Below are 24456 nucleotides of genomic sequence, written 5' to 3' on the forward strand. Positions count from 1 at the left end.
AGGCTACATCCACTCACCGCCACCCTAACAGACAAAAGCGGCTGGGGACTGTGAGCCACATACAGAGGGCAGGACAGATCTGAATGGAAAAGCACAGAAGGGTTTCTCTCCCAGAAGAGACAGAGCTGTTGACTCACCAGGGAGTTAAGTTTTTGCTTTCATTTCTCAAAGATCCCAGGCAGCAAGGCCTGGGGTACCAACCGCACCAGGGTTACGGCAATCACAACTGTTTTCCTTAAGCCAGGGAGACAGCTCCATCCATCACTGTCTGACCTGGCACACGGGGGGAGGCAGCAGTCTCTAATGAGTGACACCTCCACCTGGGTGGGCCAGGTGACAGGCCTGGCCCCTCACTCATCTTCCTGAAAGGACGGATGGAGGAGCAGAGGGTAGAGACACTAAACAGCTTCTCTCCACGTGGGGCTCCCCACCATATGCTGATCAATAATTAGGAGGTAGCTTCCTCGTGTTACTACCTGGAAGACACACGGCGGGGCGGTGGCTCACCACAGCTCAGAGTGGTAAGACAAGGAAAATTAACTGCAAGTGTCAACGGAAGAATTAACCTCTGATGCTTCATCTCTATTATATATTTTCCCTAATTTTCACCGTGGGATAGCAGTGCCCAGGGAGGGGAGGGACGCTGAACAGACAGACAGAAGCAGGCACGATTTTCACAGTGGAAAGACAATCTGGAAGTTATCGGTCTCGGGGGCAAGTGATGCAGGTTTGCGTGCATTCAGTCGCTTGTTTTGTAGCCAATGTGCACACTGAAATTTTCCTCCAGGTAGCACCATGCCACCCCTGCTCTTCACAGCACACGCCTGACAAGTCTTACGTTAGTCATGAGGGATAAGCCACAGGATGAAAAGCCAACCACATTCCAAAACAAAAGGGGTGACGTCAAGGGACCAAGATTCCACCTCCACGTTCTCTAGAAACAAGCACCGGCAAAAGCTCATTTCTGAATGGATCCTGCCCATGAGATCTCAAACCTCCCTCTGTAATTGACTCATGTAAAACAGGTATTAGCAAATGCTTCCCAAGGATGTCAGTACCTCTAAGGGCATGTGTGTACACATGTACCCCAACAGTGATTTCACACTTCCTGTTGGAAAGCTAGCCGAGACTTTAATGTACTCGACAAAAACTGACAGTGGATCTAAGAGATGGTCTGAGGGCCCTTCAGCATACAGCAATTCTGCAAAGACAGATAAACATGCAGAATAATTACATCAGCAAGAAAACCCCACAAATGCACCAGGCTCTGTGTCCCTCAACACGTGCAACTAACAGTGCAAATAATTTAAACCTTCCTTCTCTGTATTACCAGTCCATAACTGACACTTCAGCATGATGTTGGTAACTGTGAACACTTTTGTTGCCTGGTGGAAATTTGCACGATGAAAAGTCAATCTACGGCGGGATCAGCAAACGTATCTGGACCTGCCACGGGAACACAGCCTCACCCACTTATTAAGATTATGTATGATCTGTGGCTACTTTCAAACCCACCAAACAATTTCCAGAGACCCTTGGCCACGTAGCGCAAATTGCTTATTACCTGGTTCTTAACAAAAAGCGCTCACTACCTCTGTAACACAGATATCATGCATGAAAGAGGAAGCTTTAAGAATTCTGGGTTGGAGCCATAGCTCGGGGACAGAGTGCTTGCTAGCAGGCACATGGCTTGGCTCTCGAGTCCTGCTAGCATGGTGTCATACACTCAGAATTTACTGTGATGGACACAGAAGGGGTCACCTGTCAAAGGCAAAGGCTCTTCACCATTGCATGAAAAGCAGAATCTTCCCTTTCTGAAACAACATTTTAAGGTTCTCAGTATGCACCTTTGCATCCTTAATATACTCTTAAAGATCCCATGGTCTCTTTATTCTTTTTAAAGAAAGTACATTCTCTGCAAAAATAAATACAAGATTCCTAAATCCATAACTCAAGGAAATTATACATAGAATATTTTTCTTAGAGCAGTTTTGTGTGTGATGGCTTCTGTGCTGTACCCCAGGCTAGGACTGTTGCTCTGCTCAGTTCTGTTTTCTTTTTCTGGGAGAAAGGGTCTCATTATGCAGCCCTGGCTTGTCTGGAAACCAGTAAGTAGACCAAGGAGATCCGCTGCCTCTGCCTCCTGAGTGCTGGAATTAAAAGCATGCACCACACCTGGCTTCCAAACCTGCCCACTAATAAACATCCCTCTCAAAAAAAAAAAAAAAAAAAAAAAAAAAGTCTCAGTGAAGGTGTCTTTTACAAAGGGAAAAAAAAAATCTGTTTTCCTTACCAGTGGCTTAAAACAACACAGATATTTATGCCAACATTTCAGCATGCCCTGTCCAAGAGCGCTGAACTAACCTGTCAAAGAATCCAAACAATTCTGAATCGAGGAAAGGAAAGAAAGCTACTGAAACTGTTCCGTGGTAACACTGGGCAGGAGAACACTGTCCACAGAACTTGCCGATGGAGAGTAAAACTCCCAAGCCAGGAAGCACCCGATGTCTGTGTAGAGCGTGTCCTAGAATCTTCCAATTTCACTGTGTGCATGGGACAGAGGCATGGACTCAAAACCACACAGCGCCCTTCTCCTGAGACCTCACACACGGTGAAAATCTGACTCCACGCCATCAAAGCTATAGAATGTTTTCAGTAAAAAGGCTGTGTGTGATTTAATTTTCTTTTCCTCACAGTGGGTTTGTGTGTTTCACATAACTGGAGAGCACACATCACATTGCAAAGGTGGGACATTCAGCCCGGCCTAACACGTCTTTACGCACTGAAGCCAACTAACTCAACACTAACTTCTACCGTCCGCTTGTCACCTGCCTGGACTTGTCAGATCGCGCCACCGCAGAATTTCAACGAACTTTATATTTTATCAGGAAAAAAATAGCTACTTAGTAAGATCTGAAGCTATACTTAATTGCCCTGAACACAGCCAACCTTATAATTTATTGAATGCAATTTTATATGTAACATTTACTTCATAGAATATGGTAACGCCAAGAACATCCACATAATCTTTATGCATGTATGTAGAACACACAGGCTGAAACTAATTACTACAGCAGGTTAAAAAGGCAAATTAAAGCTAATACGTGCTAAGTGATATAATTACATTATCCTGGATCCAGAATAATTAAAACAAGATTCCAAACTGCAGTAATAAATGCTCAACCGCACACAGCACACTGCCTAATCACCCTGCCAGACTCCGCTGATTATTTTCCTGTGCTGATGTAAAAAGCAAGACACCGCTCCACGTAGCCCGTGTGGCCATTATTTCCATGAAATGATTAAGCAGTAAAATTTAGGGCAGGTTCCAGGGGCTACCGAAGCCGTATGTGTCATATAGCTCAAGCTGATGTCAGGGTTAACAGCGAGCTAATTCCAGCATCTGAAAAAGATGCAGAAACAATACAGGCTCGTCCACAGCAAGGCCAAACTGTCACCTAGTGAAGTGTTCATGCAGCAGAACGGGCCTCCACCTGCCCACGCTGCAACCCTTCAGCACAGTCCCTCCCGTTAGAATCACCTCCAACCATAAAATTGCTTCTTTGCTGCTGCTTAAGTGTAATTTTGCTGCTGTTATAAATCATGAAGTAAGTATCTGATAGGAGGCCTGTGGGGGCCATTCGGCCCCTAAAGGGGTTGTGAGCCACAGGCCGAGAACTGCTGGTACAGGTGATGCTGCTTTTCAAATACAAATCAACACTTGGAGCACAGACAGTAATTACGACATCACGACATCACATTACTAAAGAAATCAGATGTTGCCTTAGGATTCTGATTTAAAAAAAAAAAAATCACTGAACATTCCTATGCAAGAAAGATCTAAAGTTGTTTTTAACATTGTAAAGGGAGTCTATTCCATTCCATCTGTTACACACATTGCTGATAAATTTCTAATAACAACAAAAATGTGTTTTCTCCTGCAATTCAATTTCCCGTAAGGAGAGCATCTGACTGAGACTGGAATGCTGGTGTGTACATGAAACAGGACTGTCAGCTCTGTAATCACGAGAAGCTCCTTGCACCACGGTTTCTATGGCAACCGTCTGACTGTCCGTTCTTACCTGCTCTCTGGTCATCCACTGTATTGAGTTTAGTCTCGTCAGCTACTGTTAAAAGGGAAATGTAGACTGGTTAGCCCGGTTAGTCCCGAAGCCCAACATGCTTCAACCCTTCCCCAGGTCTGACCGTTAGAGCACAGCTCTTAGGCAATATTCCATGCAAATAAAATGAAACATCAAGCAAACATTCATAATCAAAACTGAAGGGAGGAGAAGCAGCAGCAGCTCATGCAGCCAGTCATGTCATCTGGCAGGTGTGTTATTTTTATGTTAGTGTGCCATCATCAGCAGAGGCAGGGCACTGCCCAATTTTACATTTTACACACGGATCTGGCAAATTAACGCTTTTAGTCTTTAAGTCCAAACAGCCACCAGAAAACAGCATAAGTTATGATTGATTAACAAAGGTTTTTTTTTTTAATTTAGTTTATACCTTAATTAATTGAATTACTTTTGGGGGTAGAGACACTACCTGATTGTTTAACTGAACCACTATGGCTATTTTCTTCCTCTTGTTTGCACCCAAACTCCTTCTGGAATATATTCTTTCCAGTGACTAATCTGGTTCAAGGCCACAAGAAGAAGTCTTACCAATTAGCACTTTAAGAAGAGCAATCAAGGAGAGCATTGGCACCTAAGCCCCAGACATGGATTGAGATAATGGTTTCTCTCCAAACGTTTCTCTAGTCAAAAATCCCACCGAACATCATCTCAGAGGAAACTGCTTCTCAGATGGGCGAAGTACCGAAATAACTCATTTTGAAGTGAAGCTATGAGGGTCCAGTGCGGGTTTGCTTCCTTCCTCTCGGAAGCGCTTCAGCTGCTTACCATGTCAGTGTGCTACACTGAGGATGGCGGCTCTCGCAAATGCAAGGCAAACTAACTGCTGCAAAATTGCCACATTTTTTATTTATTTTCCCTGTTGCTAAAAATAAATAGACATGTGTTTAGGACCATCAGTTTCATCCTGAAGCATCCAAACCTTATTTAGATAAAGAATCATGGAGATTGTACTCACTACCTAAATCCATGCTTTTTGATTTTCGTGTTTTAACGAAATCCAATTGACTGGCATCTGAAAATTGCTTTGTGCGTTTTTCTGACATACTCTGGCGTCCAAATCCTTCTCGTTGAAAAGCGAGAACCGGGTCAACATCTGGACTCAAAGAGCTGAGGTGAAAAGAAAGAAAAAAACACAGAAGTATTTATTAAAGGTAGAGACATTCAATTTTTGGAAAGATCATATACCTTTTAGTGCATGAATAGATGCATATTACTTAAGGATTTAAACTAAATACACAATATACCTCATTTTCAAAAGGAACCTGAATAGAAAGTAACACAAAAATTAAAATTTGATTGAAGATTAAAGTGACTGAGTGGGTGTAATTTTTCTTTCCTTCCCCCTGGGTTTTTCTTTATTGTATTTGACAAGATGGAAATATTTCTGTTATTGTTTAAAATGAGCCTGCTACCTGGCAGACACAGGAAAGGCCGAGTATCTGACAAGACCTGCCTGATACTGTAACACGTGGCCACACACATGGTAATTCAGCGATTTCAGCAAGGGTGTGTTCTGACGGGGACTGCCGAGAGACCAACAACTGGACCTGGCGCAGTCGCCGAGAAGTTCTGCACGCCCTCCGCACAGTAACACAGCAGCGACCCCCGTTCTCCACCCACCTACTATGCAAAACAGATGCTCGGGGTGCACACAGGAAGGACCACCAGACTGAAGGAGGAGGGAGAAGCACAGCCACGTTCGGATGACATTAGATTCGGGTGGCACCAACACAGTGGCTCAGGGGACAGGCGGGAGGTGATAAGGGGTTCTGCGGTGCTTCTCTACAAATCTGTGACTGCTTTAGCAAGCACTACTAAGTGCTCCGACCCAGTCCCAACTATGCCAGGGGCCCTTCCTCCAGGCTCGGCACACTAAATAAACGAGCACAAGTACTCTCCTGCATGGGACAGAGCCAGCATGCCTTCCTCGGTGACACTGTGCTGCTGGTGGGGGTGTCACGGAACCATTAGGAGGCAGGGCCTTGCTGCTGAAGGAAGGATGTCACTGGAGGCTGGGATCTGAAGAGTCTACAACTTCTCCCAACTTCCCCTTCTCTCCCTGGCTATGTATATGGGTGAATATGAGACTCCGGCTTTCTGCATAGCCTGCCTGCTCGCTCATGCTTCTTCGGCAACAGATTTGCCCTCTGCAACTGTAAACAAAGTGAGCTTTTTTCCATAGGTCGCTCTTGGGCATGGTATCTTATCACAGTGAGAAAAACTAACACACCACACCCCTCAGAGAACTGACATGTCGTGCTGGGCTGTGAGGGGCCAAGTCTACCAAGGCGGCCGAATTTAGCATCAACTTCCACGTGTTTCCCTGCAGGCAAGCCACAAAAAACCTGCACTGTATTATGTAAAATAACATACAGGTAAAGGGGTGTGATCCGGATTGAGTACAGAGCAAAGCTTTAACTGCAACCACCCAACAACATGACACCAGGTGGCTCTTCAAGAAGTGTCGAGCCAGAGGTCAAGGAAGGTTGCAGGAAAACCCTCCCACTGCCAGAGGTCAAGGAAGGTTGCAGGAAAATCCTCCCACTGGAAGAGGACATGAAGTGCCCTGCGCCCATTAACCTCCACATGCCCGACGAATAGCCGGCTTCCTCATCTCTGAGCTAATGAGAGCACTCAAGAACATGAGGCAAAGGCCCTTTGCATACCGCCATTCGCAAGCTATTATTGCTGGCCAGCGAAGGCAGGCGGCCTCAGATCACCATAGAAATACCAGTGCTGGCGTCTTTGATAAGCACATTTTTTTAAAAAATGAACATCCTTCCCTAGTCTCTGCCACGGGGTGCAGATGTGGAGCACCGCAGGTGGGCAGGGTGGGAATTTAGAGTACTCACTCACAAGGTCAAGAACAAGGAACCTAGGACAGACAGCTGAGCTAGGCCTTCCTGCTGCCTCCCCTCCATCTCAGCAGGCTTGCCTGAGCCAGGACCACTGCAGGAAGACTAAACCCCGGGGACCAGCAAGGCAAGAATTTCCATTTTTATTTTATTATTTTAATTAGTGTACAGGTGTGTGGAGGTATCACACCCATGAGTAGGGGTACCCGCAGGGCCCAGAAGACGTCGGACCCCCTGAAGCTCAGTTATAGGTGGTCACGAAGCATAATTATTCATCTGATGTGGGTGCTAGGAACTGCACTGTGGTCCCCTTTTCCAGTCCCCAGGGCCTTTTTAAAGTGCATGGCACTTTGCTAGTGCTGTATTCTCATTGTGAATACAGGATCACAGCTCTTCAAAACTTTGGGCAGTTTGGATTTTCAAGAAGTAGTGTCATATTTATCCAGGAATCTCATGTGTCAACTTAAACACTAGGATAAGCATGAAATAAAGATATCCAAAAATTTCCAGAGCAAAAGCCCCCAGCACTAGCCAGGTGCAGTACTGAGACTTTTAACCCTAGCACTCAGGAGGGAAAGGCAGGTGGATCTCTGTGAGTTTAAGGTGAGCCTAGTCTACATAAGGAGTTCTGGGAGGCTATCCAGTAAGATCCTGTCTGGAAAACAAGCCAAACAACAACAAATATCCCCAAGATAACGAAGACTCAATTCTAAAGCTACAAACACAAAAAAAAAAAAAACAGTCTTTGAGGAATGGCAATTCTCTATGTCAAAAGCGGACTTCTTAGCTGCCTACCAAAAACTACTTGTGACATGTGGGACACTTGGAGAATATCACTAAGGCAGCAAATCTGTGGACAAAACGAATCTGAACTACAGTTATTTATCCACGTGTGTGTCTGAGTGCTTACTGGTGCACTCCTGTACGTGTGTGCAGGCCATGGGTCAGCATGTGAGAGTCTTTCTGAGTGCTCTCCATTGTATTTACTCAGGCACAGCCTCTGGCTGAGTCCAGAGCTCACAGATATTTCTAGTGTAAGCCAGCCAGCTTATTCCTGGGATCCCCGGGTTCGATCTCTGGGATTCAGGTATGAGAGGAAGGCTGCTAGGTCTGCCTTAGCAGTTGTGGGTGCCGGGACCCACACTCAGGCTCTTCCGCTTGCGTGGCCAGCACTCGATCCACTGAGCCATCTCACCAGCTCCACAGTCAGCTTATTTTTGAGAACGCTGCTGTTACCCACACCGACTTTAAAAACACTGACCCTCTGGGTTCTAGAACAGGTACGCACTGCCACACCCTGCTGAAATACAGTATTAACAGAAAGTTCTAGCAAAGAATTTCCAAAGCAATTTAAATTCTTCCTAACATTGCTTAAATCTCCATTTAGCATACTTTCAAACTCAATTTATATCCTCCTTAATAATATTATCAAAATTAGAATTTGCTGCTATATTTTCTCCTCCCTTAAAAAAACATGGTGATGACACCTACACATCAGTACATTCTATTAGTTAACAAATTAGAATTGTAGCCATTTGACACATTTAGCCTTCTACAAATATGCAGTCAACTTTAAATGGACACATTTTAAAATGTCAAATGAGCTTGCAAATTAATAAGGGACTTAAAATAACTAAATATTCTTAAAATGTAACATAATTAATTTTCCCTGATTAATATACTCAGCAAACTTATTTCAGACACAATAAACAGTTTGCTAGAATATTACCAAGATAGAGTGTAAGGCTGGCAGATGATAATACCCTTCTCCCCATTGCTGAAATTCCAGTTATTAATCTTGCCTCACTGACCTTCTGGGTTTGTTTGTTTTGTTTTGTTGTTGTTCTTGTTTAACATTTTCTAACAAGTTTAAGGGAGAGACTGTCAGACTAGAAAGGCTAACATTCTCATCTCTGAATAGATAACATCATGTTTAGATAACCCTTCACTTGTATTCTTTCCTTTGCCCTATATTTCCGAAGGAGAAAAATCACAAAATCCCTCACCATTGTTGTTTGTTTTTCAAATCTACCTCAGGGAAATTAATCCCTCAGACTATCCCTGAAAGTAAAGTATGGCTTTTTATCAATGGAGATCCAGCCCTACGTGGCTTATTATGGTGGAGACTCAAAGGCTTTTGCCTCCTCGAAGAACACTGCAGACATAGGGGTAAACCGCCTTTCCACGCTGACTTCTAGCAAGACAGAAGCTTCAGTCAGGTTAAGAGCGTCTGTGCAATGCTGCCGCCCACCCCCAATCCGAAGACTCATTCAAGGCTAAGCTGCTATCACCACATGGTATGCTCAGCTCCGCTCTGTATTCTGTACTTTCCAAAAGAGAATTAAAAGGCAAGAAGAGCTTGAGAACTTTTCAAGTGCCCCACAGCAGGTTAAGCTTTCAAGAGAACAGAGTCGGCAAATGTATTAACCACAGTTTCCTGAGCTCATACAGGAGGGGGCAGGGGAGGGAGGAGAGGGAGTCCAGCAATGTTTTACCTTGTTAAGCTCACCATGGAAATGTTACACAAAAGCGCCTGTCCTCGGCACCTCCAGCCTAACAGCTAAGGTGACACAGGTGGGGAGTGATAGCGCACCCAGCGAAACGCGCTTTGTGTGGTAACATGCTTTTCTACCAAGTGTGGAGACTAAAAACAGGGTGACCCGTGAGGACCACACATGGTGAATGGCATCAAAGGCTGCATTACAAAAGAGCAAAACAAAATTAGGAGAGTACCCACGCAGTCTCTCTGTCTGTTAGAAGCAGCCTGGTGGACAGGAGAGCTACAACACTAGAGAAAGAAGCTGGGGGTAGGGAGATGGCTCCATGCAGAGTGCTTCCTGCACATGTGTGAGGACTCAGTTTTGGGTTTCCAGCACGCAGCCTAAGTGCTAGGCAGCCAGCCTCAGCCACTAGCAAGCTCCAGGACAAGTGAGTAATTTTATATAACGGTGAGGAGCACCAGGAGGACACCTGATGCCAACTATGTTGGCTAGCTTCCTTGTCAACATGATATAAAGCAGAGTCATCTGAGGGGAGGGAACCTTACCTGGGAAAATGCTCCCATAAGATCTGGCTGTAGGCAAGCCTGTAGGACATTTTCTTTACATGTGAGTTGATGAGGGGGAAAAACTCCGCCCACTGGGGGTGGGGCCATCCTTGGGCTGGTGGTCCTGTGAGAAAGCAGCTGAGCAAGCCAAGGGGAGCAAGGCAGTAAGAGCAGCACCCTCCTTGCCGGCCTCTGCCTCCTCAGGGTTCCTGCCCTGTCTGAGTTTCTGCCCTGACATCCTTCATGATAAACAGTGATGTGGAGGAAAAGGTCAAATAAACCCTTTCCTCTCCAAGTTGCTTTTGGTCAGTGTTTCATCACAGCAGTAGAAACCCTAATTTAGACACATGCCTATGGCTTCCACAATGTACACTCACAGGGCAGCACACGCCAACACCTGTGACATGCATATACTCCTAAAACAAAACAACAACAAACAGTAAGTCTCCTCTGTGCCCAAGCACATTAACTACTGAGTTGTAATCTAGCGGTTAGAGCAGCTTAGGAACCTCTCCAGACCCGGGCGCTCACTCACCAGTCAGCTGGGTCACTGATGGCAGCCTTGGCCCACGTGCCGGCCTCTGTCATCACGAAGCCCACGTCATCGTGGGAGCTGGAAGAGGACTGGTCGGAGAGGTGTGGAGGGAGCACGGGCAGCCTGTCATCCTCGATCATGACAGAGTCATCATGCGGCATGTTCACAGTGGGTGACAGCTGGCATTTACCTGGCCAGTAGGAAAGAAATTCTGGATGTCAATGGAGGCGCCATGCATGTTCATTTTCACTTTTTACTACACAAAGAAAGCCCTGGATCTTGACACACCTGCTCTAAATGATAGGACGAGAGAACTCAGGGTATTTATTTCTCGTCGAGCACTGCCACAAACACAAACCTCGGGTCCACACGACTGCTTCCGCAGCACAGCCACACAGCATGTGGCTGACATGGGACTTCTCTGCCTTAAGTTCCCCAAAGACAATGATTACCTCCAAAATGGCTTACTGTGAACACAACATAGAGCTTCGTAGGTAGGAGAGGGCTCTGGGAAGTTTCAGGAGGAAATCTGGAGGGAAACCTTACAAACCTACAGCAATCATCTATCTAGGCACTCATCAGGTAATGACTCCAGGCTAGAGAAGTGCTAGGGGACGCCATCTCATACCGAGTTACAGCCTAATGAAGGCGGAAAAGCCCCAGCAGAGTAGGGCGACCTGAGTGTGAGGACTGTGCCACTGTGTTCATCCGGGCGAATGATGGACAGACGTGGGCATCAGAAGGTCAACAAAAGTTACTGGAGCTAGATTTGGAACAGTGGCTATGAATTTCCAACTAGGAGAAATGACATTTATCACAGAGACTGGCAGCAAGCTCAACCCATGATGAATTCAGGTGACACCTGACAAGGCCTGGCACACAAGCCAGGGAGAACAACTTTGAAACAAGAATGACCTAGATGTGACGAGCTTAGCATAAATCCAGATGTGTTTCTTGAGGCTCTGGGGCCTTCCCTGGGAAGAGGGGTGTCAAGTCTGATTATTTAGTTATGAAAGGCTGAAAGTATCTCCTGTCCTTTCTTCAAATTCTTTCAGCAAAACTTGTTAAGGTTCATAGTCCTGCATGGCGTTCCCATATCACAACCTTTCTTGGAATAAAATTATGTTTCAAGTCCCCAAGTCCCTAAAGGTTATGCTGGAGTACAAACTGTGTCCTTATAACAAATCCCCTCTACTTCTTGAAACTCCTTTCCAAAATCTTTCCATTTGTTTTCTGAGCAAGGATATGCTGATGAAATTTTGGTCCAGGTGCACATCTTTTAAGAAGCTGAAGTCATAGGACAACAACCATATGACAAGGCACAACCAAGTGTGTTCCCAAGCAAGGAGCCACGACAATCTCCTGTCTATGTCATGGGATGACAAATACTCCCACTACATCTAATGCCCAGAGCACTTCAGCCAAACTGTCCCTGTTGGCACCCAGGACACCAAGTCTGCTGACCCTTCTCACACCTCACTGCCATTTTGCTCAAGGTGCTCTTTCCCTTCAAAATAATTTCAAAAACAGTTCAGCAACCATGTATTACCATTTTTATATTAGTCTTAGATCTAGGTTTAAAACTGAGCATTTATTAGTTATTGGGTAAGCACAGATAAACTGGAAATATTACGTTAAAGGCACAGTTTATCTTTCTCTGGCTGATTCGGTAAAGAAACAGAAAACCGTTAAGTTTCTATATAGCTTTCAGTCCTTACAAAGAAACTTGGCAGAAATTACAAATGCATCACTACATAGCATTAAGTGGTCTGTTATAGAAGCCATGCATGCTCATTAAAGCCTCTCTTCAGTATACTAGCTAGGAAGACTTCCTACTTTGATTCAAATGTTCCATTTTGACAAACTGTGGAACTGGCAGCTTCTTATGAATGCTCATGATACAAAAGTAAATCAACAGCAATCATTTCTGTGTCTTGATTTCAAATCACCCGTTTCTTTCTACTCAAGCTATAGGACATTAGAACAGAAACCTGTCCATGGTAATAAAGTTTACCATCATTGACCAAAGAAATGCTTTTCTTTAAGACATATTTTTTCTCCCAAATGACCAGATTGAATTCATAAAGCCAGACTTCTTCTACTGACTGGAGAGGCAAATAAGCCACATTACTAAATACCAAGTCCTCATCCAGGGATGATTTAAGTAAGAAAATATTACAGAGTAATCATATTGCATAGCTTTTAAATTGAAACATGCAACCGCTTGCATTGGCACATTAATTCTAAGTGAAAGCCTAATAAGAAATATAGAACATTAACTGGATCATACAATCAGAGTGTGTGTGTGTGTGTGTATGTGAGAGAGAGAGAGAGAGAGCTGCTGTTTTGTGTAGAAACACTACTATATATGACACAGAATCCCATTATCTGTTTTCTGTCTGTCTGTCTGACTCTGTCTCTGTCTGTCTGCCCACCTCTCTCTCTCTCTCTCTCTCACACACACACACACACACACACTCACACACACACTAACAAGAAGTCTCTCTTGCAATGCTCTCCAGTCTAACATTCTGTAAGGTTTTGAGTAGGATTACCCCCCTCTTCTCCCTCTCTTAGCTTGCTTGTGAGGAACTATTCCAGATCTAGGTCGAGAAACCAGCACGGGCAGCAACCATCTACAGTTTAAAGCTGCATGTTTCCCTGAGACACACCAGGACGTCTTTAGCCTTTAGACACATCTCTTAGCCTGCAATGCATCACAGGCAAGAATCCTATGAACCATGCTCAAGGTGGCTTCAGTTTTTAACAGCTAAATTCTCCCCGGCCCCAACCATTTCATCAATATTGAACACCTGGATCTGAGAGAGGGAAACAATAACATACAAGAGGATTATTTACTAAACATTTATTCATTGATGAATTTACAAGGAATGCAACACAGTGCATGATTATCAGGAATAAGTGAGACGAACACTATCAGCAATACGGTAGTTACAAAACAACATTAATGTCTCAGTTTTCTGTCAAATTTTTAACAAAATGAAAATACTCTGAACATAATTATTTAAACTCACCATAAAAGTATGAATGTAGAAACCACTGAGATAAATAGTAAAATGAAATAAAATTTCAGCTCAAAATAAAATTGCTTTAAACAGAATTATGCAAACAAACACCTTAAAAAATAATATTTTCTGCTCCCAAACAGGAATTTGTGGTGCATTTATGGAGTAAACATGTTGGTAAACTGTTTCTATTATGTCACTGTTGTTATTTACATGGCAGGAAAGGTCTTTCTAGGCTTTTCAAAGGGGAAACCCTAAGTAGACTCAGTAAGGGAGCCTCATGGTCAGAGCTACCTACCTACCTGTACATTTACTTACTGGTGTTTTTTCACTTGTTTAACCTATTTTTGTAGTGCTGGGAGCAGGGCACTATGCTAGGGAAGTGCTTTTAGCGATAGTCCCAGCCCTTTTGAGTTGCTTTCTAATACAAGAATAGGACTCACATTTTAACATCAATGGCAGTGGGAATCCAGCTAAAGAAGATGACTGTGGTTAAGTCTGGCCTCTGGTCACATTTCTGACTGATCCATCCAAAAGTGATAGAAAGGAAGCAGCTGTTATAAAGAGAAACTCACCCCCCACCCCCAGAAAACCACATTCAAACTGTGGTTCAGAAACAGAATAAGCCACTGTCCAGCGATCTGTAGCTCCCTGAACACAAGAGCAGGATGGAGCATGTGACGTGTGGCCAGCAAATGTCTTAAATTTCCTTATCCCTGGGCAGATCAAGGGCACTGGGCACCTTGTCCAGGAGACACCTTGTGCCTTTTAGTCAATGTGTGTCACTAAAACTTACCATAAGATCTTGGCATTCCCCAAGAGGGGTATACTTTTAGAAACGGGAAATAACCGAAACCAAAACAAGGGAAAATTAGCCTAGGTTTTGGGAGCCATTCCTTTTGTCTGCTCAGTGAAGCAGTGCCGCTGAGAACATCTGGCATCCTTCCAGCTAGAAATGGTGTTTCTTTTTGGGTGCACGTTTCTGAAGTCTCCCTCCTGGGATATATACCCATTCCATAAATGACCACAGGCCTTAAAAATTCCTTCGGCCGCATGTACAAAGCGTTCTTTGTGAAAAATTGCCTTGATCACTTAAAATTATTCACTCCTTTGTGTGATAAGGAATTTCAACACTTCCCTCTCTCTCATATGAAATGATGGTCCACAGAGGAGGGAGGTTAAAGACACAGCAGACAGTTGTGACCTGGCCAGGTAGAACCCGGCTGAGAACGTCTGTGCTCCTGACACGGAGCAGCACCTGATGCCGACGATGCACGGCATGGATGTTAGGAGTTGTTTCACCACCAGTGGCAAAGAAACTTTATTTTTTTCTTTTGGCAGTATCTAACTTCACCAATAGCATGCAATTCTTAAGGCCAACAATTCTAGAATAAGGACAGAAAAAGAGCATAACAGCTCTGAAGTTTGTAAACAGCAAGATTAATTGAATTAAGTTTATGTATTTCTCCAGGTACAGCCGCAAGGGGCTTCTAGTTTCCAGTACAGCATATAAAACATGTCTTAAGGACATGGACAAATGAAGTCATTAAGAAGCCCTGGATTCAATCCCCAATACCCCTTCCCTAAAGATTCTCGAATGTAAAAATTTAGGCTGCTGAGTATGACATCCTCCCCAGACCATGAGTCCCAGTATACATGCAGAGCAACACCCAACATGGCAGGAGGAGCCGGCCTGCAAGGGGAGTCTCCGTGAGTTCATTACATACCTAGCAGAGGAGGGAAAACACTGCCAACCGAATTACCCGCTGACAAGGACTAACAAAGTCAGAACTAACAAACGTGGGTTACAGAAAATGGAGAAAACAATATACTCCTCAACCCATGATACACAGTTCAACAAATCGCTAGTGAACTCAGGGTGGGGGCTGGTAAGTGTCTGAGTGTTAGGTTTTCGCCTTCCTCTGAAGAACCAGGGGTTGGAGGCAGGATGCAGGTTACAGGAGCTGGTGTACCAATGGGCTGATCAGTGTGGCAAGTCCTACGTTCCTATAACAAAGGGGAAGTTACAGCGCGTCACTTGGCCTGCACGCAGATCTGGGAACACATGCACACATTCTTTCTTGGGGCTCTGAAAGTCTGTCCGCAGATGAGAAATGGGCAGAGACGCTTACAGCAAAGCATGGATAAGCCAGCAGCAGTGAGGAGCGGTGACCAACAGGCACATACCAAACTACAAGCTACAATCGGGGCCGTTACACTAGACGGGGCTCAAGCCAAGAGCGAGGAGGCAGTCTCTGCCTCCCCGCTCCTCTCACACCACACGTAAAGTTAGAAAATATTCATAAAGCGCAACAAAGAGGAGAAACTGAGAGTTTAGCAATTCTCCAAGGGAGGGAAGCTACCTGAGGAGGAAGGAAAAAATGATAGGAAACCGCAGAGGTCATGCTGCTAGACACAGATTGCCTTTTTCTACAGTGCTCAGTAGAGCGCTCTCAGATGGACGAGGTGGTTCCTAAAGCACCACTTCTTCTAACTCACACCGTGCCCACACAAGCTTCCCATTAATGCCCAGCGAGTTCACCAGCTCTGTGTCAATGCTGCATCACGATGGGAACTCATTATCAGATCTCAAAACGCAATTAAATTTAGGGTTTTACGTCAGAGAATTGCAGAATCAGTCATAAATCAGAGTGCTTCATGTCAAAAGTCCTTTTTACCCCTTATTTGAAAGCTATCTCAGGTTAACCCCAGATGAGCAGGTCTGTGAACCCAGCCTCTCCGGGGTCTGTTAGGAGAAGGCTGAGCTACAGCAGGAGGAGTGTGTGTGGTCACTGCATCCCAGGGGCCCAGGAGGCAGCATGGGGCAGATTAAATAACCGCACACAAGATCAGTTGAGGATTTAAATAAAGCTGAGCTTTTACTGCTGCTGTTGATTTAAAGACAACTCTGGCTGGCTGGAACAAAGTGGCCTCAAATTTAGAGATTCATCACTGCTTTCTAGCCCAGTGCTGAAATTAAAGGTATGAGCTACCATGGATGGCAAGACTAAAGCTTTGATAAAGCAGAAATATGACAGATTTTATCGAATGCCACCAAATAATGAATACTTCACGTAATCATGTATTTTTCATCTGTGTCTAAGCAGCGCTACCAACAGTGACAACTTTGAGATTCCGTTTCTAAAGTTGGTGTGCATACGTGCTGTATGTATGCTATATGTATGCTGTATGTATGCTGCCAACAGTGACAACTTTGAGATTCCGTTTCTAAAGTTGGTGTGCATATGTGCTGTATGTATGCTGTATGTATGCTGTATGTATGCTGTATGTATGCTGCCAACAGTGACAACTTTGAGATTCCGTTTCTAAAGTTGGTGTGCATACGTGCTGTATGTATGCACACGTGCTGTATGTATGCACACGTGCTGTATGTATGTATGTGTGTGCGCACACAGGGTGTACGTGTGAGAGCATGTGCATATGAGCACACGTTCATGTGTGTGTGCATGCACTCACGTGTGCCAACCTTGGCCACTGCTTCTCTGAAGCTGTCCACTCTGTGTGGACACAAAGCAAGGATTCGACCAGCTGAGCCGTTTCCTCATCCCTTGTCATTGGTTCAGATATAGCTTACTTACTCTTCTCAACAAGCCAAGGGTGCTTTGATTGCTGAGAATATTCCTTTCACACCCTTTTCCTTCCTGTCCTCATCACACACTGAGGAGTGAAGCTTACTCAACCACTCAGGGCATGGAGGCACTCTGCTCACATTGATGTTTCCTGCAGGACCGTAATAAGCCTCTTCTCTTCTCTCTCGGAATCACAGGCCTCCTTTACATTAACATTGCATTCATCCCGAGACCCCCTCCCACCCCAGGAGCCAGGGTAAGCATGAACATGAGAAAGACAGAGAGCTTTACCTGACTCACCCATTATCCTGCTGAGTGCGGCGTTCCTGCTGGGCGACTCGTCCAGCCCCTCAATCCCGCTGTAGAGGGAGTGTGAGATCCTGCGCTCCCTGTCGTCCAGCTCCGTGTCAATGGGCAGCTCAGGGGCAGCAGGGCTCCCTGGAGACCGCAGCTGTGGAGAAAGGGACAGGGACAGTGAATCTTGGAGGCTGGGAGCAGCATGGGGCCTGCATAACAACTTTCTAAGGCTTGCACCCAACCAGGCCTCAAATGAACTAGAACTTTTCAACCTATACCAAAATAATTTGTTCTGTCACCTTGGCCTAATGACCAGCTTTCACTGGCTCCTTCCTCGGCACCTCCTACCAGGCTGGCAGATTTCAGCCACAGGAGGACAATATGTACATGAAGGGATTTCTTTCAAGTTTCACCTTGTTTATTTTTTTCAGTTATAGAATTCCTGCTGCCTGTTGCTCTGAGGAAGGCAGGCTTTGTCTGCAGACCCTGGAGTTTGGTTGGTTGTGGACCTATGGGGCACAGACATGTTTGACTCCTCCATGTAGTTTAGATGTCTTTACCAACACACTGAATCTAAATTCTGTAGAAACCAAGGCTCTTTGTGTAACTGTGAGGCAATCCCCAAGTCTAAGGCAAAAACTGAAAAACACTTTAAGCATGTAACTAGAAGAGCATGAAAGAATCATACTTTTTTGCATATCTATGTATAGTATGCATGTACATGCATGGGTTTTGAATGTGTGTAGGTTCACATGTTCTAGTGCTCACGCATGGGGAAGCTTCCTTGGTAGCCCTCCACCCAACCTGGAGCTTGCTCACTGCCTTCCTTCCTGCTCAAGGGTTCCCTGCCTTACCTCAAGAGTTCTAACATAATGGGCAGCCACCACACTGTCTTTACTTCAGGTGTGTTCTAGGAGTCCTAATCATGGCACTAACACTTAAGTGTGCTATTCGCTGAGCCATCTCCCAGGCCTTGGACCAAGCATCTTGATCAAACACACAATGACGTGAGCAAATTCAGGAAGTCTATTAACTGAGTAAGAAGAAGCAGGCCAAGGGCTGCGAGTGCGGCTCAGTTTGTTCAGTGCTAGTCTACAAGGCTGGCCTCAAACTCACTTTGTAGCAGAAGGTGACCTTGAACTTATGATCTACCAGCTTCAAGGGCCGAGATGACAGGTGTGCATTATTGCACTCAGCTTATCAGTGCTAGAGGACACTGAGCCCAGGACCTTATCAGCAAGCTTCGGGATAGACAGGGCTACACAGAGAAACCCTATCTCCAAAGAAAAACCTGGAGAAATGGCCAGGCGTGACCGCAGCACAGGAGGTGAAAAGACAGGCAGTTCTCTGAGACTGAGGCCAGCCTGAACTCTACATACTACATTGCAGACCAGCTAGGGCCAAACAATGAATCTCTGTCTCAAAAACAAGTTTGTCTTTTCTTAAAAACAAAGATCAATCTCTATGGTTATGGGTTAAAAATATACGCAGTCCTCCACACATCACAGCTGTGCCATCCATGTCTTCTCCCTAGCAACAGCCAGAGGTGTGGATGCTGGGAAGGACAAGCATTTTACTTGAAGGGTCCTGCACCATAAGGACCCAAGCGGCAGCCTCGTTCCCTGGGATGGTGCTACTGGCACAGAGCCAAGCAACACATCAGATGAGCAAGTTCTTCAGTCAAGCAGAGAGGCTGCCCCATTCACACGGGAAGCTGCCTTCCTCTGAGCAGGCTGTCCTATTCACACAGGAAGCTGTGCTGCCTTCCCCAGAGCAGGCTGTCCTATTCACACAGGAACCTGTGCTGCCTTCTGAGCAAACTGCCCCATTCACACAGGAAGCTGTGCTGAGGTGCCGCCCTCCATTGAGCAGGCTGCCCCATTCTCACAGGAAGCTGTGCTGAGGTGCTGCCTTCCCCTGGGCAGATTATTGCTTCTGTTAGAAACTATCCTGCATTTATATAATGAGACGCTTAATGAAGCTCTAACCTACAGACCCGAGTTTGAGAAGCAGCAGAGAGGTGGAACGCCTTCAAGGGTCAACACAATTACCACCAGGGACTGAATACTAAACTTGCAGTATGGTGAATTAAACTAATAAGGTTTAAACTGTGAAATCAGGGTTTGTTTTATTAGTTTTCTCTTGAAACTGCAGATTACAGCTGACAGCTTTCCTGACAAGTAAAACATTTAGGTCTTTGATAAAAAGACATAAAAGAATGCTGCCTTAAGGAGCATGATACCTAAGATATTCTACGATACCTCGGAAAGGAAAAACAAAAAAGCCTCATGCCCTGTACCTTTAAAGACAAGTGGGCTTTTTAAAAGTGGACCATTTAAGTTGCTGTGTAGCCAGTAGCTGAGGGATGCCCAGTATGACCTAGGCTCCCTGGGTCCACCAGCCACACAAAGATGAATTTGAAACAAAACCAAAAAACCTTGATACTTTAAGTGATAATACACACTAAAGACATTTGCCACACTAGTCTCCAGAAACAAGTTCTGTTTACTATAGGGTATTACAAATGTAGCTCACTGTACAATTCTGCGATTTTCCAATGGAATATAACCTCTAAAAATTAAGTCTGCTAAGAGAATATTTTAAGGTTCTATTAAGTGAAATAAAATTCCATTATAAAGAATGAGCAGGTTTTGTAGAGAAAAATCACAAGATGCATGTTCGTAAGGAGCACACACGTAAACACCCTCACCTCAACTGTGTCTAATTTACATATGAAAAGACAGATTTAAATAAAGCCATCAATAATCCACTACATAAATATTTAACAGAATTTAGAACACCTTTTAATTTCTCCAGCTTTCTCCTGGTCTGGTTTTGTTTTTGAGACAGGGCTTCACTGTTGGTCCTAGCTGGCCTGCAGCTCACTCTGTAGCCTCAAGCTCAGAGGCCTGCCTGTCTTTGCCTCCCCAAGCTGGGGCCACAGCTGGCATTTCTCCAGGGGTTTTTAGGGGGTGGGTCAGGCTGGGGTAGGGGTTTGATTTTTTGAGATAGGGTTTCTTGGTATAGTGAACTAAAGAGATCTACCTGCTACTGCCTCCCAAGCACCAGGACCAAAGGAGTGTTTTTAGAAAGGGGATTGGGAAACAGTTTGCTTAATTTTTTTTTTTTTATGCAAGAAAACAAAAGCAGAGTTTATCAGGTGGTCCACTGGCCAGGCACCCTGGAGGAAAGAAGCAGGCACCCTGAACAGTACCTTCTACTACCTCATGCCTGACAGCCTTGAAATCTTAGCTTAATATTTAATGAACCCACGAAGATAAAAAGTAAACAAAAATATACAATTTTTAAAACTAATAAAATTAGAAAAGCCCATGTGTAAGCACAGCTGCATTCTCACACCATTTCATCTGGTCAAAATGCAGAAATCTGCAGTCTCACCCAACCAGGCTGAGAATGGGGACAACCCTTCCCCTGGTCTCTAGAACAGACTTTCTCTCTGCTGAGAACATACCAGCACATAGCCCATTCTGTAGGGAGTCACTAACCAGGAATTTATTGTTCTTTGTGGTCACTATGGAAAGGAACAAGCCGGGTCAATAATAAAGGCCCTGGTGACTATTATAACTGTATTTACAGGTACAAAAGTAATAGAAAAATGTAAATTGGTATAAATATGTTTTCAAAAAGATATTCAGATGATATATTGCTTTTAGAAATGATGGTAACATGCTTTTTAATAATAATCTGCTGGATATTATCCAATGATTATGCTTTTTAGTAAATACTTAGAATACCTTCTTATAAAAAGTTGAAAACTCTTAAGTTCTTATAAGGAAACTAACATAATTTCTGATGTGTGTTCGTGTGTGTGTTTTCTTGTCTTTTCCCAAGACTGCATTAGTGAAGCAAAAGAATGAGCCCCTGCACCCACCACCTCTGCCTGAAATGTAGGAAAGCTAGTGCCCACACAGCCTTAACCTTCCCTCTCAGCTAGCCCCAAACTGATCCTAACATGCAGCTGGGAGATCTCTACTAGCTGAGATTTCATTTTCGCTTTACGTTGTCTGTCATAAAGCAGACACTGGCTGAATGGTCAGCTGGATAACAAGTGCGTACGTCAGGGCCTACTGGAAAGAGCAGGTAAAGTCACATGGAAGTGGCCGAGCATGGGGCGACATCTGGCCTAGATCAAAGGTCAGCTGTGGAAAATACTCGTCTCCCAAGGGTGGGTGAACCTGACGTGAATAATGAACACTACGCTTCAGATCCGATGGAGAGGTTTTGGCTTCTAATTTTTTTTTGAGGGCTTGGAGAGATGGCTCAGTGGTTAAGAGCATGTCAGTGTTCCAAGTCTGGAGCTCAGTTCCCAGCAACCACATGGTGGCTCACAACCATCTGTAATGGGATTTGATTCCCTATTCCGGCATGCGTGAAGACAGCACCCATATACATAAAATACATGAATCAACACATCTTTAAACACTTTTTATTAAAATGTAATGATATGAATTTCCCCTTTCCTCCCTCCTCGCCCTCGGAAAGACACTGTCTTTAAGAAAATGTGATGATTGTGAAGTGTACAGACACAACCTGCTCAGTCCATTCTATGTTACTTCCATGTATGTGACGTCAGAGCTGGCCACGTGGTGCTGATAAGCACTTCAGGGAGAGTTTCGGGGCTCAATGTCAATTGTGTTTCTTTCATGCCATCAGGTGGTGACAGCGAGAATCTTAATAGTTAGGATAAGCTCTCGGCCTGCTGGGCCTTTTGTAGAACCAGCAGCTCACAAGAGGATTCCATGTTCTTCTCCATATCACTGAGTAACAACAGAGCCAGTCAGATCCCATGTGGGATGGTAGGGACCTTACTTCACAATTATTCCTCAGGCCCTTTTCTATCTTACATAGCTTTCTAATTCTAAGAGGATTAAATCTAGAGAAAAAGTTCATTCTGAAGAGGTCATTGACATCTAAATCCCCTCACACGAGGACTACGACATCAGCTCACCTAACAACTCTTCATACTTAGGCTAAACCAAGGGTTTATATAAAATTGCTTCTAACAGACATACTAAAATAACTATGTTGAATTACAGCAATTTCCACAAATACTTATTTCCTTCAAATATTTAAAATCAGTCTAATTCTCATACATAGCTTATTTTCAGCATCAGACAAGGGTGCCAGTCCCCTAAATTTCTCCCTTGGGGTAAATAATATCAATTTTATCTGGTTTCATGCATTCCAAATCAGAAGGAAGGGAGGAAGGGAGGAAAGGAGGAGGGAGGGAGAAAATAATATCATGATGTTTAAAAGAAAAAGTAAAGAAAAAACCAAATCTGTCTCTTAAAATGCCCCTATTCTTCAAGAGTGAATAAGGCATAGTTTATAGCAGATAAGGCATAGTTTCTAAAAAGATGCCACTATCTTTCAGGAGTAAAGGGGCTTTGAAAACATAGTGAAGAGAGAATTCTGAAACAGAAAGGCTATTTGAGAAACAAGATGGAAGCAGATAGATTCAAGGAAAGAGGCCTAAGGAGTGAGCAGCACCTGTGGGTGAAAAAATACAGACAGCACCAGGGCTGGACTCCACAATGGCTGGACCCTGGGGGCCAGGTGACATCTACCCCAGAGCACTGAGGAGACCAATCTGCTTCATAGATAGAGAAGAGTTTGTAGAAGGTGGTCTTGCTACTGAGAATCAGTCTCTAGAGCTACCCTAGCAGGCCACAGGGGACACAGCATATCCGGATCGGGCCAGCCGAGATAAGCAAGAACGGGTTAAGGAGAGAGCTTCAAAGGGTGAACCCCAGATACAAAAGAGGTCTCAGAGGTTGAGGGAAGTCCAATCTCTGAAGACATACTTCCAAGTGCTCAGGAGACATGCAGGGACTACATCATCTCCAAACTCTGTCACAGGAAGCACTTGTTAGCAGAGCACACGCTTAGGAGATTCAGCACTACACAGTCCTCCCTCAGAACCCCTGGAAGTGTGTTCCAGGAATGCCTACAGACCCCCAGGGACACGCTAGCCCTTATCTGGAAGAGCACCAAGCCTACAAACAATCTACACAGGTCCACCTACAAACAAATCTTCCCTCATCCATGATGACAAACAGATGCAAACAGGAGAAAAGGGCTATTTAGAGAAGACGACACGACTTCAAGGAAAACGTTGGGGTTTTGTGGACCGACTCTGCAGGGGAGGAGCGTGCTTGGAAATAAGCATCAGCTTGGGAGCACACGTGGAGAGGACCGCCCTGGGAAGAGCCTGAGGTTCGCAGACAGAGCAACAGGCACTATTGGGGCAGAAGAGTAAGGGTTAAGGTTAGACCCCAAAGATCAAGCCAAACAGACCAGAGTGGCTCCTTGGCAGGGCTTTGTATGCTGAGGAAGGAGCACAATAAAACACAGGCTTAAAATGGCAACTAGTGGTGGATCAAACACAAAGTCTTGTCAATTTTAGGCAGGTCGTCTACATGGAGAGGAGATGGCTAAGTGCTTCCCAGGGCCTCATGGGTGCTAGGCAAGAATTGTAAGTATGGGTGAGGAGAAAAGAGGTCAGTGTATAGTGTCTGCTGCACGCACGGGAGGGCCAAAGCCTCCGCACCTGCATAAAACCAAGCTGCAGCAGTACTTTCTGTAAAACGCAGTGCTGGGGAGGGTCGGCCAGGTAGAGAGCCTGCGATTCTAGCCAAATCTCAGTGCGCTCGGGTTTCAGTGAGAGACTCAGCCTCAAAAATAATGCAGAAGACGTGGGTGTGCTCCACGCATATACCAACGACACCCTCCCCCCCCAAACACACACACACACACACACACACACACACACACACACACACACAATGTAGCACCCTCGAATAGGAGGAAAGGAACCATGTGGCCAAACATGGAAGCTTCCCTTCATGACTTCTCACTTTCTCTAGGAGGACATTAAGAATACAATCTGAAAGACTAACTAGCAGTGTTTTCAAAGCAAAGACTCATGACCAAACCTTTAGCAG

The 24456-nt window shown here is 44.8% G+C and overlaps 1 protein-coding gene across 15 annotated transcripts in view; it reads right to left on the reverse strand.

Moving 5' to 3' along the window:
• Pard3 (par-3 family cell polarity regulator) overlaps positions 1–24456 on the reverse strand; it is a 506727-nt gene that overhangs the window by 181261 nt on the left and 301010 nt on the right. For 3 of the 15 annotated variants that reach the window (XM_060391770.1, XM_060391763.1, XM_060391774.1), the window contains 4 exons: positions 17486–17645; positions 10579–10768; positions 5098–5249; positions 4083–4127 (listed from right to left, as the gene is read on the reverse strand). In XM_060391770.1, coding sequence (XP_060247753.1) covers positions 4083–4127; positions 5098–5249; positions 10579–10768; positions 17486–17645 — 547 coding nt within the window. Of the gene's footprint in view, positions 1–4082; positions 4128–5097; positions 5250–10578; positions 10769–13448; positions 15612–17485; positions 17646–24456 lie in introns of those variants that run through there. The other 12 variants (XM_060391772.1, XM_060391776.1, XM_060391765.1 and 9 more) reach the window with 10 other exon arrangements.

Source organism: Meriones unguiculatus, chromosome 10, assembly GCF_030254825.1.
Source record: "Meriones unguiculatus strain TT.TT164.6M chromosome 10, Bangor_MerUng_6.1, whole genome shotgun sequence".
NCBI classification, from domain to species: Eukaryota; Metazoa; Chordata; class Mammalia; order Rodentia; family Muridae; genus Meriones; species Meriones unguiculatus.